The sequence below is a fragment of the Mytilus californianus genome, unplaced genomic scaffold, assembly GCF_021869535.1.
Source record: "Mytilus californianus isolate M0D057914Y unplaced genomic scaffold, xbMytCali1.0.p SCAF_1, whole genome shotgun sequence".
NCBI lineage: Eukaryota > Metazoa > Mollusca > Bivalvia > Mytilida > Mytilidae > Mytilus > Mytilus californianus.
Window position 1 is genome coordinate 5,156,442 of NW_026262581.1, and position 20,605 is coordinate 5,177,046.

The window sequence follows — 20,605 nt, forward strand, 5'->3', positions numbered from 1 at the left end:
TTAAAAGCAAATAATAATGATATGGTAGGAGATACACACCAAACAGGATGTGTAAATTATTATATAATAAGTATTGTGCAATAGGAAGAAATTTTCAATTGCACGGTATTGCACAATAGCAAGAAATCTTCAATTGCACAGTATTGCGCAATAGCAAGAAATCTTCAATTGCACAGTATTGCGCAATAGCAAGAAATATCCAATAGCACAATATTGCGCAATAGCAAGAAATTATCAATTGTACAGTATTGCGCAATAGCAAGAAATATTTAATTGCACAGTATTGTGCAAAAGAAGATACTTTGTATAAATTGCTTATTTCTTGACCAATTTCAATGGGGTTTTATTCTTGAATTCTTGGGGTTCTTTAATATGCTGAATCTAACCGTGTATTTAGTTTTTGGATTTTGGGCCCCGTTTTTAAATTGGTCCACATTGAGGTCCAAAGGGTCCAAAATTAAACTTTGTTTGATTTCATCAAAAATTGAATTATTGGGGTTCTTTGATATGCCGAATCTAACCATGTATTTAGATTCTTAATTTTTGGTTCCGTTTTCAAATTGGTCTACATTAAGGTCCAAAGGGTCCAAAACTAAACTTAGTTTGATTTTAACAGAAATTGAATTCTTAGGGTTCTTTGATATGCTGAATCTAAACATGTATTTAGATTTTTGATTATGGGCCCAGTTTTCAAGTTGGTCCAAATCGGGGTCCAAAATTAAACTTTGTTTGATTTCAACAAAAATTGAATATGTGGGGTTCTTTGATATGCTGAATCTAACCATGTATTTAGATTTTTGATTTTTGGGCCCCGTTATCAACTTTGTCCACATTGAGGTCAAAAGGGTCCAAAATTAAACTTTGTTTGATTTCATCAAAAATTGAATTCTTGGGGTTCTTTGATATGCTGAATCTAACCATGTATTTAGATTTTGGATATTGGACCATAATAGGTGAATGTCCAATTTAAAATTTTTAAGTTCTTAGACCACATTCATTCTGTGTCAGAAACCTATGTTGTGTCAAATATTTAATCACAATCCAAATGCAAAGCTGTATCAAGCTTGAATGTTGTGTCCATACTTGCCCCAACTGTTCAGGGTTCGACCTCTGCGGTCGTATCAAGCTGCGCCCTGCGGAGCATTTTATTGGATTTTGCAAACACCTACTTTCTGTTTTTCAATTATTGTTTATTTAACACTGTTGTATACCCCCAAATCCCAATGTTTACAGGAAGTTTCTTGAAGGAGTTTTTATAGCCCTGTAGAAATTCATCATTTTATGAAACTTGTGTGAAAAAAGTAGCAAAAAAGTAAACAATTTAAAAATGTAGATATTGCCATTGAAAACCTTATATCCTCATGAAAACCTAATATTCTCATGATTGCTGCTATATTGATACTGTGCATAAAAATAAAAAAATTGACACGAGTAGATACATATATGACATATATCAATGAGAGAGCAATCCAAAAATAAAAAAATAAAAAATTCCTAAAACATTTGAGGTAAGAAATGGTCCAACAATAAAAAAAAAACAGTGTCAAATGTCAATACAAAATTATTTCAAGCTCTAAATCACTAAAAAGTAAAATAACAAAAATACGGAACTCCAAGAGAAATTCAAAAAGGAAAGTTCTTTATATAAAATGGCAAGATCAAAAGCTCAAACACATCAAACGAATGGAAAACAACTGTCATATTCCTGACTTGGTATAGGCATTTCCTAATGTAGAAAATTATGGATTTTTATTTATGTATTTGGTTTCCTTCGTTTAATACTGAAAATGGCTCAGGGCTATTGAAACACACACTATTATTCAGCTCACTTCTTTAAGGCAATGCCGATTTCATAGTAAACTTTGTGCACAGATACATCCAGAGTGAAATAGCAGACTATCATAAAAATTTATCCCCCTTACCTACAATTAACAATAATAACTGACTTCCATTAGGTTTTACATATTTCATCTAAGATACTAATTAAATGACTAGTCCTATAACATTAGTCTTCATATCGTTTGCTTTCGACGTTAATATCAAATATTTTTTTTACTATCAATGCTGTGGTTTGGCATTGATAGTAAAAAATATTTCCAATAAAAAATGTTGAAAGCAAAAGATATGAACCTACGTAGGCTTATGTTACAGGACTAATTAAATGACCTACAGCCATAAATGGGTAATATAAAGTTCAGATTCCTTTATCATAGTAAAACAGCTTTCTTTTTCATTATCAGTTTAATTTTATGCTTTTTTTCAATTGAAATTTTATATAACTTATTTCTTAAATGGGAGTTTTCAGTTTCTTTATAAGCCAGAGACATCTTAGTGGGTCAAAATAGGCTTTGCAATGGTGATTTCTTATTTTGATTGAACTGATGACATATTCCTCCAAGAAGGAATGGCTAATACAGTTTTCATATGGCTATTGGTAATTGTTTTTTTTGTCTAAATGGGTCGTCTATAAAAAAATTATATTGAAAATCAAGGAGGGGACTTATATGATCAAAGGTACTTTAGATTAATTATTTTACTGGAATTTCAAAAATATTTTACAAAACAAAAAATTAACTAAAAAGAAATGTGGGACTGGGACATAATATATTGTAAGTATAATAGTCCCAACAGATGCTCACAGAACATGACAGGAACCTGGAGTATGTTTCACAAAAATACTTACGACTAAGATTGATCCTGACTTAAAGAACCTGGGACTAATGCATAGTCCCATATCCAACTTTCAATGTTTCAAACAAAAAAAATAACACTTGCATAAGTTAATAAAATCAGTAACATATTATACAAAATGTAAAATATGTCTTTGATAACAGAAAAATATATGTGGAAAATAAAAGGTGTCATTTTCCGGATTTTAATCGTATTCATTCCGACATGAACGTTTTTTTTTCTTAAAAATTAACCTATTGCCCATGCGCGTTGGCAGACGATGCTATCATGGCGAAAAAGTTTTGAATCGTTTATTGTTAAGTTTTAAACGAACCTGAAATTAGCATATGCAAAATGCCAGTGCAATTTAAGGTATAAGGAAGAATTATTTATAATATTTTGAATCGGATGCAATATGTATTTGCTAATAATTAAGCTGAAATTGAAAGATTTTCCCTCGAATATGCTGAAATGTCACGGTAGTTGAAAATTTACGTAAACAATAACATTCACTGTTTGGAAACTATTTAAACGTAAACTAAGTTAATTTTCATAAGTTTTATCGATAAAATCTATAGTCCTAGTTTCTTAATTTAGTATTGCTTCAACAAAGCTCATGGGTTACCGGTTAAATCTGAGAAGTATAAAAATCTAAAATAAAACATGTCCAGACAAATTTATTTCTAGCGGTAACATGACTTGATTTTTAGTTCAGTAATAAGATTAAATTTCGAGGATGCGGATGAAAAAGTTTGTGAGTATTTTTTTGAAAACAATTTCTAAATCATCAAAAAATTGTGTTTTTCTTTTTGCAACTTTGACATTCAACAGTTCAAGATCACCCCAGCTTCCCTATTTTAAATGATAAATAATGTGTAATCTTCATTCACCAAATAATTATATCTAGAATAAACAACAACAAAAAAGACATGTACATTAATTTCTCACATGAACATGATGAAAGTTGTTGATGTACATTTTATTGTTGGTATGCAATAAAAAAAAAGCCAACATAATACTAATAGGTATTCTGCATTAAAAAGGGAATTTAATGAAAAATGCTGAAAGATTTTTTTTCCAGGGAACATCAGAATATGACACTGAGTATAAGTGGCTTGACTCTTTCAAAAGTAATAGATTTGTACCAACACCAGAACAGGATGCTCCAGTGGCTGGTCTATCATCAGCAGAGCTAGGTTTTGAAAGTGTGTAAAATCATAAAGCATTTGAAAGCATGTCATTTCAATATGTACTCTACATGTTTTTTGCAAATGTGCATGTGTACATTTACAATAGTTGAACAAGTGTTCTCCCCACAAATTTCATATCACCACCTGTTGAAGCAAGTAATTTTGAAAAACCATCTTGGTTCTAAAAATTTTAGCATCACATTCAAGCAATATAGCATTATATTACCATGATGCTAAAGGGCACTGAGGAGAACACTGGTTTAACAAAAAGAATGCTTAAACATGGGTCATGGATTTTTTGTGTATTTTTGTCACTATAATGCATCTGTATATTAAACTCATTACATGTATTACATTTTGAAATAGAGAAAATATTGGCCTACATGTATATCTTCATGCATTTATTAAAATCTGTATCAAAAGCTTAAATACAAAATTATGAAATGTTTTAATCTATTGATGCATTGTTTGTTTGTAAATTGCAAGTGGTTGTTTGTTACAGCTAGACAAATTAGTTTGTATATATTTAAAGCATGCTTCATTACATGTATATATAAATTCATTACAGAAAGAGAGCGAGTATCTTTCTTCATTTAAAGAATTATCACCTCCAGAGCAAGATTTTTTTCCTGCTGGCCAGAAATCTACAAACTTAGGTATTTCATTTAAGAAAAGAACTGGTATTAATTGTTTATTTTGATTTTTACATGACTTGTGATATGTCAACTCCATAAAAATTGTCACTAGTATTATTTTGTATCATGAATTATTTCTTATTAAACTTTAAAATCTTTATAACAATAAAGGTTACAGCATTTAAATTATATAAGTCTTTTGGTTTTATTGTTTCTGACAGGTTACTGTCTTGTTGTCATGTACCCTATGTTACATTTTATTTATTTATATGTGAAAACAAGAAATACTAGTAAAGTTAGTCTACTGTCTAACAAATTCGAATTAAAATTATAGATTCCCATTGAAGTTTGACTATATGTCGGAGTTTCTTGACCCAAAATAACTCTTCAGCTGAATAAATTTATGCTGAATAATTTTGTTCCAAACTGTTTAAAGCCTGTGAAATTGTTTCAATTAGAATAATTGATGTCTGTCAGCACACAGGAAAATGTTTATCTGTATTCTCTGTTGGTCACATTCAATTTGTAATATCCTGATACATATATTGTTTAGGTGTTTTCAGTTTTAGGGCTTGTATTTACAGAAAAAAAATGTTTCTGCTATAATTCATTTATTCATCTCTTAAAGAAACTGTTATCTACCACTAAGAGAGCTACATTTATCAAAATATTGTTATTATAACTCTTGGTTTTGATACTTGAAGGTGGTTTTGAACACTCTCCTATTAAATGATAATAATATGGCACATGGAAAACTAGAGTGTATAAGCTAGCTGAATAAAAAAGTTACAACTCATACCTGTTTCCTTAAGTTACATTGTAGAGTATACCTGTACTAATACTATAAAACTGGGCATCCAACTATGTCATTCATTGTTTTTTTTTATTGTTGGGGTGAACCCATTATGCCACATTACTAAAAAAATCACAATTTTTATACGACCGCAAAAAAATTTTGTGGTCGTATATTGGTATGACGTTGGCGTCGTCGTCGTCCGGCGTCGTCGTCGTCGTCGTCCGAATACACATTGGTTTTCGCACTCTAACTTTAGTTTAAGTGAATGGATCTTTTTGAAATTTGACCATAAGGTTAAATACCACAAAAGGAAGGTTGGGATTGATTTTGGAGGTTATGGTACCAACAGTTAAGGAATTAGGGGCCAAAAAGGGGCCAAAAATAAGCATTTTCTAGTTTCCAGACAATAACTGTGGAACGGTGTATGGATCTCTCTGAAATTATACTACAAGTTTCCATACCACAAAGGGATGGTTAGGATTTGCTTTGGGGGGTTATGGCTCAAACCGTTTAGGAATTATGGGCAAAAAAGGGGGAAAAACAAGGTTGTCCTGGTTAATGGACAAATACTTTAGTACAAAACATAATTTAAAGCAGTGTAAGGGAGATAAATCAAATACATCATTGAAATTATCTCCCTTACACTGCTTTTAAATTATGTATAAAGTAATGGTTAATGAACAATAAAGATAATTTAAAACAGTGTAAGGGAGGTAATCCAAATACAACGTTTTGGTTACTTCCCTTACACTGCTTTTAAATTATGTTTAAAGAAATGCATATTTATAAAGGAAGACCAGTAAAAATATCTGCAAATGTTGCATCTTTTTTTTTACAAAAAAATCCATATGAAAGATTTGACACTATATTTTTAATTCTATTATAAAATAGATTAAGTTAGCACTATGGTAAATTTAAATGGGTAATTATGGTTGCCAACTCCATTGGAAATTTGAAATGAGATTTTGACCATATCTTGAGGGAAAGAATTTTTTTGGGGAAAAAAGGGGGGGGGGATAAAAAGAAATTGTGGGGGGTCAATTTTTTCTCATTTCAGATTTCAGAAATTAAAAAGAATTATTCTTCAAATATTATTTTTTTTTCAAATTTCAAATATTGAAAAATTTCAAGAAGTAATCTTTAATTGCACAGTATGGCGCATTAGATTTGTAAAATCTTTGATCACATTTATTTATTTGTTATGCCGAATCTAACAGTGTATTTAGATTTTTAATTTTGGGTCCAGTTTTCAAATTGGTCTACATTAAGGTCCAAAGGGTCCAAAATTAAACTTTGTTTGATTTTAGCAAAAATTGAATATATGAGGTTCTTTGATATGCTGAATCTAAACATGTATTTAGATTTTTGATTTTTGGCCCAGTTTTCAAGTTGGTCCAAATTGGGGTCCAAAATTAAACTTTGTTTGATTTCAACAAAAATTGAATATATGGGGTTCTTTGATATGCTGAATCTAACCATGTATTTAGATTTTTTATTTGTGGACCCCGTTATCAAATTGGTTCATATTGAGGTCAAAAGGGTCCAAAATTAAACTTTGTTTGATTTCATCTAAAATTGAATTATTAGGGTTCTTTGATATTCCAAATCTAACCGTGTATTTAGATTTTTAATTTTGGGTCCTGTTTTTTAAATTGGTCTACATTAAGGTCCAAATGGGTCCAAAATTAAACTTAGTTTGATTTTAACAAAAATTGAATTCTTGGGGTTCTTTGATATGCTGAATCTAAACATGTGTTTAGATTTTTGATTAAGGGCCCAGTTTTCAAGTTGGTCCAAGATAGGGTCCAGTATTTAAACTTTGTTTGATTTCAACAAAAATTGAACATATGGGGTTCTTTGATATGCTGAATCTAAACATGTATTTAGATTTTTGATTATGGGCCCAGTTTTCAAGTTGGTCCAAATTGGGGTCCAAAATTAAACTTTGTTTGATTTCATCAAAAATTGATTTATTGGGGTTCTTTGATATGCCAAATCTAACCGTGTGTTTAGATTTTTAATTTGGGTCCCGTTTTTTTTAAATTGGTCTACATTGAGGTCCAAAGGGTCCAAAATTAAACATAGTTTGATTTTAGCAAAAATTGAATTCTTGGGGTTCTTTGATATGCTGAATCTAAACATGTGTTTAGATTTTTGATTATGGGCCAAGTTTTCAAGTTTGTCCAAGTTGGGGTCCAAAATTAAACTTTGTTTGATTTTAACAAAAATTGAATATATGGGGTTCTTTGATATGCTGAATCTAACCATGTATTTTGATTTTGGACATTGGACCATAATAGGTAAATTAAAAAAATTCAAGTTCTTAGACCACATTCTTTCTGTGTCAGAAACCTATGCTGTGTCAAATATTTAATAACAATCCAAATTCAGAGCTGTATCAAGCTTGAATGTTGTGTCCATACTTGCCCCAACTGTTCAGGGTTCGACCTCTGCGGTCGTATCAAGCTGCGCCCCAGCGAAGCATTTTATTTTATAATATATCCTACATTTAATTTTATTCTAGTGCATGACATGATTTTTTGTGAATGTTTACAATGGAAATTATAAATGTTGATGAGAAATAAATATCTGCTATACTGTAAGGTTGCATGTCAGCATTTAAATTTGTGATTTGAAGCGAGTAATTAACATGATCCAAGATGATTTAATGTTTATTTGTTGTCCAGTTAAAGAAATATAAAAAAACATCGTTTAGTGCATGTAAATATGTTAAGAAATTGTTTCTTTTTTTAAATCAAGGATCAGTTAATGTGCATTGTCCGAATATTTTGTTTTTGTTGGATTATGCGAACAACTTGAACATGTTAGAATTTAATTATTAATCAGAACAATGTTGAGTCAACTGTTTTAGTTGCATAAAAATGATTGAATCAATATTCTTAAGTATTTGCACATTTGTATAGCATGCATGACAAATCAGTGAAAATGTTTTCAAAATTTCTTTTTAATCCTGATTCCTTCACTTGTCAATAGATTTTCCTGATATGTTGCTGACTGATGAACTTCTGTTTTGATAACTTTAAATTATTAATGAGACATATATTTTGTTTTTTTGTGTATTCATCCTTCAACGTGGAATAAAGGGTGTCAAAATGACCAAAACATCAATTTTAACATGCTCTTTTACAGCTTCAAAAAATACTTTATTCAAATATAGTAAAAGAAAGGTTGATATTTAAAAAAAATAAAGAATGTGAATATATAATGTAATCCTACCACTGTTTTACATAAATTGAATTGTAATTTGTGTGATTAATCTCATTACACATTTAAATTGGATACTATACCATTTGAACACCTTTTATTAATTACATTATACACTTATGTAGGTATGCCATTTGAAATATTTATTTAATGATAACATTGTTGACGTATGTACATAACCATTTGAACATTCATTAGTTACATACATTCATTGTAAGCTCAATTATATATTATACTTATGTACATTTGTAGGTGTACCATTTGAACCACCAATACAAAGAAAGAAAAGGACAACTGGACCAAGTACATCACTGAGTACTAATTTTTATGAGAGTCCTGGTAGATTTAGTGATGACTATCAGTTGCTAGGAGCTAATGACAAGTTCGTTACTAATGTGAAGTATAGAAGTAAAAGCCATGGTAGAGCACCTTCACCACCAAAACAACAAAAACTTAGCAAGAAAACGGTAGGTTATTGTTATACTTTATAACTTTGAATGAGGTGTTTTTATAGGATTGTTGTAATCACTACTTGAAAATGGAAACAGTTTGAAAAAAAACTTGACTTTACATTGAAATCACAAACATTTGTCCTGTCATTTTTCTTGCACATTAAATAAAGTAAAAAATTACTCCTGAAATTATTTTAAATATGACATTGTTGAGCTATTTTCTTCTATTTGATTAAAACAGTTTATGAGTTAACCAGGATAGCTAATATTTTCTATAAATTGTAAAACACAGTTGAATAATTTCAATGTAAATTGACATTGGCTAATATCATAAACACTTACTTGTCTGAATTCCAAATGTTTGTATAGAAGGAAGAGAACAAAGAAAATTTGAGAAAGACAGCACCAGCTCCATATGTGAATATAGACAGATTTAGAGAACCTCCAAATGCACCACGGCGAGAAAAATATACAGAGCCTGTTAAAAGGCAGGAGAGAGTCAATGATGAGCCATCTACACCTCTGACGCCAAGAAAGCCAAAAGAATATCATGGACTTAGGAAAGAAGATTTTAAATCTAAAACTGTTGATGTCAACAGAGAAGTGGCCTTCTCTAAACAGTTGAAAGATAAAAACGTAAACAACATGAATGAGTTTGCTCAAACAGATTTACAGAGAGGAATTATGGACTCAGCACCAGAAGCTCCAGTAAGTTTGATACTTTAGCTCAAAACAGCGTGTTTGATAAGAGACTTTATTTGGCACTAATAATTGCAAATCTTTTAGAATTACATGTACCAAGTTGTTAAAATTATAAACAATAAGAGACTTTATTTGGCACTAATAATTGCAAATCTTTTAGAATTACATGTACCAAGTTGTTAAAATTGGATAATATGCATGATACAGTCAGATTACTTTAATTTAGATATGTCATTTGAGATGTTGCTGTATTAACATCATAAGCAAAGTCATGATTAATTTTTTTTACCATTTAGTACATTAATTTATAGTTTTTTTTATTGTGGAATTAAATATGAACAACAAACAACCCTACACAAATGTTGATGTTAAACTGGTTATATGCTTTGTAAATTAATATAATGTTCATCAGCAAGGTTCTGATATACATTTGTGTACAATACAATTGCATTGTAGGCTGAGTATGCATTGAAGTATAAAGCTGGTATTGCACCATACAGACCAAGGAAAAAGACATCTGAATATGCAAAAGCCTTTGACTGGAAAGAAAGAATACCTTCATCACCAATGTTGGCTGCTGAACAGGTATATGTCAAATATTGTCATCATTTTTATTCAAGTTTTATAATCATTAAGATGTTTACAGTTAACCTTGTCCTGAATTAAGAATGAATTGTTGTTTAGGCCAACCTTAAAAATATGTTTGTTTGCAGTTTTCCGACTGTACCTTCAGACTGAAGGGTCGGTAGGTAGGAAAAATATTTTATTTTATCAGCCAAAATGAAGTTTAAACAAGCAGTTACACAAACCAAGTTTCTTGTGAAGAAATTTCTTTTAAAACAACAAACACTGAAAACCAACATGAAATGAACAGGTATTTTCAGATAAAAACTTTTCAACCAAAATTGAAACTATAACATGGTGTGATTATCCAATTTATGACATTATTGAATACTAGTACTGGAACACTTATAAGATCTTATAAACAAAGAATGACTAGAATTGTTTTAAAGAAATTGTTCACTGACATATGTTTCTTTACTAGAAAGTTTTCATGAGTAGAGTATTTTCATTAGGAAAATGTAGATATCAAAGATTCATAAGACAATGTAAGAGTGTTGTTATCAATAAAAAAATTAACCATTGAACATGTTGAATCTTTCTCAATTAAAAAAAAAGGAAACTTGAAAAAATATATTTGCCATCTGACTGTTTTCATAGATCTAACAATATTTAATTATATGTAATAAGGTTATATTTTGAAAGATATGTTGATGTGATCAGGCTTTAATTAAAACCAAAAAAAATCTTAGACTTCAGGGTGAAATCAATAGCACCCCTTTAAAAGTAAATGGTCTGTACTGAAATGTTTTGACTGCATAAAAAATTGGCAGCATAGCTCCTAAGGACATGTTTTAATTCAATTCACACAAGCCACACTGTTTGAGTATATTTAATATTGTAAGAGGGAGAAGAATTGCAATGAGTGGGGTAGCTCCCCTTATCCTAAAGGAGCATACTCATTGCAATAGAAGATAGATTTAACATAGAGAAAGTATATTTATTTTTACAAGCCAACCATTAATTTTCTTTACATCTTTGTGTAGTTTCTGTGGCTTCTTATAGATTTGGCATTGTCTATCGATTATAAATTTCAAATGCGCACTTCCTGGCGTGTTTACAGGTATCCATGAAGTCATGGAGAAGTGGTTTCACCCTTGTTTTCTTCACAACGTTTTATAGAAACTATGGCATACTTCAGCATGTTCAGGCTGCTGTCAAATTGTTTAACCACTGTCTGTCCACTGATATTGGTTCCATAAAGTCAGGCTCAAGAGATTCTGTACCCGATCTGTTTGAGATGGAAATGGTTATCGTGTCGGTTTTATGAATATCCGCTGCATCATGCGTTCTCAAATCGTCAATGATATCTGTCTGAATCTGTATAAACAGTTTACTATTAAACTTTTTTGGTTGTTATTTGTTTTAAAATTGACAGAAAACGACAGCGCAAAGTACTCCTCCATGTCTTCATCGATACCTGTAAACAATCTCCATGTGTAGCCTGGCATCCTGACCCAATCTAATACTTCGTCGATAGGTCTACTGTCAAGCAGTTGGCCAGAATCCCAGGCTATCTCCATGTGCTTTATTATTAAACGGTCCCATGTACGCTTGACAAGAAGGTAAGAAAAACCGAACTTGAAACGTGTAATCGACCCAGACTTTAAATCAATTCCGGAAACGACCAGAAGTTCCGGATTGGGTCAATAGAAAAATAAAAATAATTTCTTCAAATTAAAAGCAATAAAATTTTCACAGTCGGGCGGATTTTCGAGGGTCGGTCGGTAAACTGCAAACAAACAATATTTTAATTTAAGCCTTATTTTAAAATGGTTACCGTAAATTCAGAAATTAGTGGGTTCATTTATTATTGCAAATTCTTGACTTCAAAAATATGAAATCTAGTTAATGTAATTGCAAAATTTTAAGGAAGAAAATCACTTCTAAAACTATGATTTCAAGTTTTTATTATTGCGAACCTGGTACTTTCGCATTTTTCACATTAATGAAAACTTCACATTAATTTCTGAATTTGCAGTATATGATACAGTTACAGTAGAATTGTAATAGTAAAACTTTGTATTTCAGGTGGTTTACAATAGTAACCCAGCTATGTCACCTTCTAAGAGAGATGTGGTTGCCAAGTCTTCTGAGTATAACGCACAATATAAGGGATGGAAAACTGTGCCTTCATTAACTGAACTGAAAAAGGAGGAGCTTAAGGAAGCAGAGACCAATCAGAGACAGAGTAGAAGTAAAGGGAGACAAAAGAAAAAGGTTGATACTTTTTACATTTAAAAAATATGTTTTGTATGGCGTTTTGCATCTTTGTGTACAATTTGAAATAATGCTGTTGTCGTATTGAGGTTCCAAACACCTTCCAACAACTAATATTTTCAGCACTGGCTTCACCTCATCTCTGGCATTAATTTGAAATTTAAAGTTGAACATTTCACATTTGTTCAGGCTGCTGTAAATAATTGAGACTTTATTGACTTCAGTCTGTTTTATAATGTTATTAAATTATAGTTGAAAAGCTAATACATGTAGTTCAATTTGTCTGTGTAATTACGAAGTCATAATACAGATTTTATATTATTTTTTTAAGTCTGTTTGTCTCATGCCTTCCTCTGTTTTAAAAAAGAATGCGATGCAAAAGATATAATTAATTGTCTGGCCTATTATAAATTTTAAAAACTAGTCTTGAAAAAGGTGTTATGTAGCTATTTTCACAAACTGAATAACTACATGATTTTATTTTCAGATTCCTAGAAGTAAAAGTGCTTGTAAGTACACATATTTCTAATTGTACTTCTTTATTTGGAATACAACTTTTCTAGACTCAAGGGATTTAATGGTTGACATATTGTACTCCATATCTGCTTTTCATATCTATTTTCAGTTTATAGATATGAATTTACCAAGTTTAGGAATGTGCTTTTTCATATCAGGGGAGACAATACTTTTCTTTTAGTACTTTTGTAAGAAATGGTCAGTTGATTGTTTTAAAAATATAAACAGTGTGTGCATTCAACTTATAAAAGAACAGTTGATAAAATGTGATTACCAATTTGTTACAGCACTAAATTAATTTAGATTAATAAATCTGGAAAATTAAACAAAATGAATATTTTATAGTTGCAAACAATATGCATTCACCTTTTTTTCTTTTGTTTTGATACATAATGTTTTACTCTATCTTCTATTGTAGCTGCAAGTCCAGACAGACTACCACCAGCTGGTACAGAGAAACTAGTAACTAGTGATGATAAGAGAATGTTGAGAGGATTTGGAGAAATAAAGAAAGAGGTACCAAAGGTTCCTAAAGGACCAGTAAGGTAAACAGCAGAAGTAGTGTTTTAAAGTATGATTCTCAAAACTCATTTCTTTAAAATGTGTTATTTACCAGTTTATGAATTATTGAAACTATTAAGTTTATTTAAAGCAGGGGAGACATTTTAGCATGTGCACTCTTTGTTTTATGAATGTAGAAGACAGTACTTTTATATTATAAAATTGGCTGTTCAATGGAAATTTGTCTTCCACAGTTACAGGGTTAAAGCAGAAGAATTGCAAAGGCAATCAAACTTTTGAATAATTTTTCTTCCTTACCAGATACAAATATAGGTCTTGTGAGAATTATTTCACCAAAAGTTTTTAATATATACTTTCAGACAAGGAAAAAGTGAATATGCATCAAACTACCGATCTCCCAAGAAATTTAAAGTTGTTCATGGTGCATGGAAAGGAGCTGACCCACCTCATTTCCAGCCTCAGGTAAGATACAGCTAAGTTTCACTTCCTAATTCATTTCTCAAGTTCTATGTGGACATTTTAGTCCTTTTCACATTGGTGTTAAATTTCGTTTCCATACTGGTTTGAATATTTTATAAATTATACCAAGTCAATTAGGGAAGGATGCAAACTTTCTAATTGTAGATTACTTTTATATTTTATCAGGATTCCAAGAAGTGATGTTTAAACATAATCTGAATATTACATAAAGAATCAAAATATACGATTTGAATATTTTTTTTATATTGTATTTTAGAATATAGATGAAGAGAAAACTCCTGTTGTTTCCAGCTGGTTTGCTGAGGTTGTAGAGCTTAGGAAGAAGGCTCAAGAGTATAAGAAACGGGCTCAGGGAACACATTTCTCCCGTGAACATCTGGTACAATTGATGGCCAAACAAGCTGACATGTGGGACTTAGAGACAGAGAGGTCTAGTACATTGTCAGCATTGTCATTAGAACTTGGTAGTGCAAGAGAACAGAGGAGAATCAATAAGTAAGTTTAACTTATCGTTTTATTATTTGTGACTGTTGAAGGTTGATGGACCAGGATGATTAAAAATGAGTGAATTTGAGTTTTCTTGCACAGGGTTTGAATAATAAGAGGTACATGTACTATCTGTGGACCCAAGGTAATATCACATTTGTATCTTTTCCCTAAGTAGCCCATGCCGGCAAGCATGTTTAACCTAGCAACATTCTGCATGTGGATGTCAGTAGCCTGTTACTCAGTGGTTGTCGTCTATTGCTGTATATCATAATTGGTTTTGGTTTATTGTTTTGTACATAATTCAGGGATCACCATGACCTATATAAGCGTGGCAGTGTGCCATGCTTAAATTCCTAGCGCCACGCTAAAATTCCCAGCACCACGCTCATTTATAGTCCGCCACCCTTGCAAATTCAATAGATTGAACTTCAGTTCTGGATATCCCTAATCTAATTATCATGTCAGTGGCAATTAGGAAATCTAATTAGTGTTTAATAGTGTGAACACCGCCTCTGGGAATGTACATTGACAGCTGATTGCATTATTTACATTGTCTCACATGGTTGAACAAGGTAACATCCAATGAACGATCATGACCTGGTTTTGTCAAATTGAAAAGTTAAAATTGTTTGCAAACTATTCTTGAAATACAAATGCTTGACTGTACCTTCAATTCCTAAATAGACATATATATCCAAACTAAATTAATAAAAGCAGTATAATCCAGAAATTATAGAAATCAAATGAATTCCCTGACAACATGTTTTCTTTTGTTGACAACCATGTCACATGTGCACTTTTGGTGGGAAAATACTGGGAAACACCCAAATACCAGACAACACTGTCTGGTTTTTTAAAGACATTTTAATAAACAGCTGAGCTGTGCCATTAGGGAAAAGAGTTAAACTGGGTATATATAATTCCTTAATCAACATTATTTTATTGGAAAGTGGGGGGGGGGGGGGGTTTAATTTATAACATTGTCATTATATATATTAAACAAATTCTCAATTTTATGATCTGATATGCTTGGTAGACTTCTTGGTTAAAATGGCTTTGATGATTTTTATCATTAATTCCTTAAGCATTTATCTTTCTATGTGGTTTTCCAAAAGACCATTTAAATCAAATCAAAATTTGTCATGAATGGAAGCTCTTTAAATTAATAAAATTGTATAATGAATACTTTATCACATGATAAGCAATATGTGGATACCTCACTTATATATATTCCTGAAATCTGGGAAGCCATATAAGGGTTTTTAACTTCTCAAATAGGTTTCTTAATGTGTGGTGACCAAAAAATGTATATTAGTCCCCATTTTCATTTTAGCTATATATGACAACAACTTGTAAGGCAGAAAGTAAACAATTAAGGAACGATTCGACAATGAAACACACCATCTCTAGCTGATTTGATTAACTTTCTCCCCCACCCTTGATTTTCAATCATACTGAGGTGAACCATGTATTGTCATTTCGGAGCCTTTTACGGCTTGCTATGCAGTATGGGTTTTTCTAATTGTTGAAAGCCGTACGTTGACCTATAGTTGCTTATTTCTATGTCATTTTGGTCTCTTAGGAGAATTGTCTCATTGGCAATCATACCAGATCATCTTATTTTTAACTGTGTTGCTGAAGGTATAAGCCGGTCTATTACCAATCGACTCCATCCATCTGTCCATCGATTAAACTTGGGAAAAAAGATTTTGTGAAAGCTTCCTTGGCTTTGATAGTGATCCAGGGGCGGCGCATTAACTAACTTCTCAAAAGCTTAATATTTCAGAAGTTAGAAGACCTGGATGCTTCATACTTTGTATATAGATGCCTTATGATATGAAGTTTCCGTCTGTCATATGTCCATTGTCCTTGACCTCATTTTCATGGTTCAGTGACTACTTGAAAAGAAAGTAAAGTTTTTTGTAATATTAATTTCTCTCTTATTATGAGTAATAGGATACCTATATTTGGTATGTACATACCTTGCAAGGTCCTCATGTCTGTCAGATAGTTTTCACTTGCCCTCGACCTCATTTCATGGATCAGTGAACAAGGTTAAGTTTTCGTGGTCAAGTCCATATCTCAGATACTATAAGCAAAAGGTCTACTATATTTGGTGTATGTAATGATTGTAAGTTGTACATGTCCAACTGGCAGGTGTCATCTGACCTTGACCTCATTTTCATGGTTCAGTGGTAAAAGTTAAGTTTTTGTGTTTTGGTCTGTTTTTCTAATACTGTATGCAATAGGTGAGCTATATTTGGTCTATGGAAATATTTCAAGATGTACATGTCAGTCTGGCAGGTTTTATTTGACCTTGACCTCATTTTCATGGTTCATTGCTTAATGTGAAGTTTTTGTGTTTTGGTCAATTTTTCTTAAACTTTACGCAATAGGTAAACTATATTTGATGCATTGAATGATTTCAAGGTGTACATGTCTGTCTGGCAGGGTTCATCTAACCTTGAGCTCATTTTTATGGTTCATTGGTCAATATAAAATTTCTGTTGTTTGGTCTGTTTCTTTTATACTATAAGCAATAAGTCATCTATATTTGGTGTACAGAATGATTGTATTAAAGGTGTACATGTATTTCTGGCTTGCTTTATCTGACCATGACCTCATTTTCTTGGATCATAAATGTTAATGTGATACTTGTAAAACTTTATATTTATGACTATCAACTTGAAATCAATGGTCAGTGTAGTAGGGGAGACATTTCAGCGTGTGCACTCTTGTATTCAATATCCACTGTATGAAGTTGGGTGGGGTGGTGTCTGTGTTTAATCATAAAAATTATGTAGATGTGAAACTCTTATTCAGATTCTTATTAAACATTTTTTTTTTTAAATGTGTGATGTAGATTGTTTTTGTCCAATCTATCACAAAAACTGTGAGCACCAACTCTCATGTGATTTATTGTAAATTTATATCTAATCCCATTTTTATGCACAGTAATAATTACACCTTTTGTTCTGTATAGTGGAAGTATATCATCATCTAGATCATCGTAAGTATTGATATCTTCATTCTGACTTAAGTTGTGGTTTCTGAGTGTTGCCAGATTAACTTACCTTTTAATATGCATGCTTTAAGTTCTTACCTACCGATTCCACTCAATATTAATTTGAATATATTTATTGATATATTCAATTCTCAAAGAATCAGCATTTGTTTGTGTGATTTGCTGTATGATGTGTAAGAATCAGCTCATGAAGACAATTTTGACTATATTTTTGTTTGTTTTTAATTACATAATTATTTACAGCAACTTTAGACACTTATCCAACAGCAGAGCAATTTGGTTAACTTTTCTGAGTTTTATCATGGTCAAAGTTGATGCAAAATCTCTTACTTTATTGATGTTCTAAAATTTATTAATCATATACCTAAAATGTTAAAAGGAATACAACTTTAATTGAATGATTTTTTTTGAAGTTATCAATAAAGTGCATATAAAAATGAAGAAATCTTCCTTCAAATTATATCATTTATTGCCTGGAAATGAGTTTATTAGAAATATATTACAACTACAAACAATCAGATAATTACTGGGCATCATTAAGTCCATTGTAGAAAAACTTGACAAAGAAAAGTAAGGGCATTGTGTCAAGCAGTTAGTTGTGGTTTTTGTCTCGCCTTGATGGAGTCTAAAAGCGAGACATAGGTATGCTGTTTCCGGCAGTGGCGGCAACAATGTATCAATTTGTGATAAGGTCACTTTTGTGGGGAACCATTAGTGGTAAGTCAATAATATTTGGTATGCAGTTATGGAAATTATTTGGCCCCGCCCCCTCAGTCGTGGTCTATTGTCCTTGAAACTTTTGCATAATTTACATGTATTAGTTTGTTATTAGGTCAGTTTATTGGGAACCACTAGTGGTAGGTCAGTGATATGTGGTATGCAGTTCTATAAGCATTGGCACATCTCATTTCCATGGTGATTATTTGGCCCCGCCCCCTCAGTCATGGTCTATTGACTTTGAAACTTTTGCTTAGTTACATGTATTAGTTTGTGATTAGGTCAGTTTATAAGGAACAGCTAGTGATAGGTCAATGATATTTGGTATTCAATTGTATAAGCATTGGCACAAATGATTTCCATGGAGATTGTTTGGCCCCGCCCCCTCTGTTGTGGTCTATTGACTTTAAAACTTTTGCTTAGTTTACATGTATTAGTTTGTGATTAGGTCAGTTATTGGGGAACCACTAGTGGTAGGTCCATGATATTTGGTATGCATATGTATTACCATAGGCACATCTTATTTCCATGAATCAATGACTTTGAATATTTTGCATAACTTACATGTTAAAGTATTGCTATTTTAAGTTCAACATTTGCATTTTACTATCAAAATAACAAAAAGGTGAGACATATCTCTGTGTTAGCAGTTTTTTTACTGTCTTATATGGGTCTTATTGGAATATCTACATCCACACCCGTGTGTGGGCCTGTAGCTAGTTCTAAGAGACTTCAGATCAAACATATACTTAGTGTGCAGATACATCTTGGAAAAAATGATTATGTACAGCAAGATAATGGTCACATGACACATATTTCATGGTTCAGAAACTTTGATAAACTTTTTAAACATCCTGGACCTCGTTTAAGTTTTGTGTCCCAATTGAGATCTCAGATACTAAATGAAGTAAATGACACATACATGTAATTAGTTTTAGTACGCATTTTGTAAAGTATATACATTTTGTACTGTGTTGTAATTTCTGCTTCTTGCCTAGTCCAATAGCAATGAAGTTTTGAAGAAAACTTATAAAACTTGTAATTATGAGGGATAAACAACTACAGCTGTTAATATGGATGTCTGCTCTCTTTCAGCATTGGTAGCGTGAATAAATAATCCATAGTAGAAAATGATGGTTATTAAACTTCAGTAATAATTGTACAATCTCTAAAACAGCTGATATTTGTTTACATACATGTACATTGTTCCGATGTACAACTATATAATTTACATAAAAGACAGAGCTACTAATATAGCATTCTTGTATTTTGTAAGGACCAAATGAGAATAGGTCCTAAATTCCACAATGCTCATACATGTAAATCCCAGATATGCTAGACTAACAGCTATCTGTGCTGCTTCTTACCTCTAAACTACGGCGATTACTTAAATAATATGTGAGGCATACAGCTATATGTGCCGCTTCTTCCCTGTAGGAACTCTCAGCATCCTGCCTGGTAGCCAAAATGTGAACATAGCAAAAACTAATGAACTTTACCTTGCTTCAGTTTTTATACAAAATTTACCGGAAGTAAACATTCTAAGCAGGAAGAAAAAACACAATGTCAAATGCTAACATAAAGTAAAAGAGCCCTTGACTTAAAATGCTTATTCTAACAAACTATTGTGACTTAACCAATCTTGGTATATCAATTCTTCCAGTTAAGAACTCATAAATGTACACTTTCAAGGACACGCTTAGAATATTGACCCAACGGTGATGCTTTGAACAATATACATGACAAAGTTACGTCATATTTGACGTTAATGAAACAATTAATAACAACAGATGTTAATTGCTCATTAAAATGTACTTCAAACTATGAATGACTACAGAATAACTTATACAAACTTTCAAAATACAAAAGAAACAATATTTCATTACTTGGGAATCATCAGGGCACACATTTACAACATACTGTATAAAGTATATGTCACTCTGGCTTACATATAGACATGATGATTTTGATTAAGGTTTTTGTCCAAGTTCAGACTTCAGATACTAAATCATATACCTACAATCATCTAGGTGTAAGGAAGCATATAGGGGAGTATGGCAGTATCCCATGTATAGTAGATCAATTTTAATCACATTTTTAACTTCATTGACTAATGCAAAATTTATACAAAATTTCAGTTCAGTGTTCATATCTCAGAAATAAAGTGACATACAATCATATAAATTAATGTTAACATTTATCCTGGGGAGAGTATAGCAGCCTCCCTTAAAAGTCTCGCTGATGTATATTGTATACATTATTGACTTTGAAGTTTTACTTCAGAGTTCATATCTCCGATACTAAGTGACATATAATTAATAAAATTTGTTGTAGGACACCATTTT

The 20,605-nt window shown here is 31.6% G+C and overlaps 1 protein-coding gene across 5 annotated transcripts in view; it reads left to right on the top strand.

Annotated features, from left to right (window-relative positions):
• Positions 1–2,940: 2,940 nt before the first annotated feature.
• The window catches only part of LOC127739285 (nuclear protein MDM1-like), a 30,470-nt gene continuing 12,805 nt past the window's right edge, over positions 2,941–20,605 (top strand). The window contains exons 1-11 of one of the 5 annotated variants that reach the window (XM_052250949.1): positions 2,941–3,042; positions 3,752–3,875; positions 8,769–8,983; positions 9,338–9,676; positions 10,127–10,255; positions 12,323–12,511; positions 12,999–13,020; positions 13,446–13,572; positions 13,909–14,011; positions 14,286–14,524; positions 17,502–17,528. In XM_052250949.1, coding sequence (XP_052106909.1) covers positions 3,025–3,042; positions 3,752–3,875; positions 8,769–8,983; positions 9,338–9,676; positions 10,127–10,255; positions 12,323–12,511; positions 12,999–13,020; positions 13,446–13,572; positions 13,909–14,011; positions 14,286–14,524; positions 17,502–17,528 — 1,532 coding nt within the window. In that variant the 5' untranslated portion in view covers positions 2,941–3,024. Of the gene's footprint in view, positions 3,043–3,198; positions 3,425–3,751; positions 3,876–4,428; positions 4,517–8,768; positions 8,984–9,337; positions 9,677–10,126; positions 10,256–12,322; positions 12,512–12,998; positions 13,021–13,445; positions 13,573–13,908; positions 14,012–14,285; positions 14,525–17,501; positions 17,529–20,605 lie in introns of those variants that run through there. The other 4 variants (XM_052250974.1, XM_052250958.1, XM_052250979.1 and 1 more) reach the window with 4 other exon arrangements.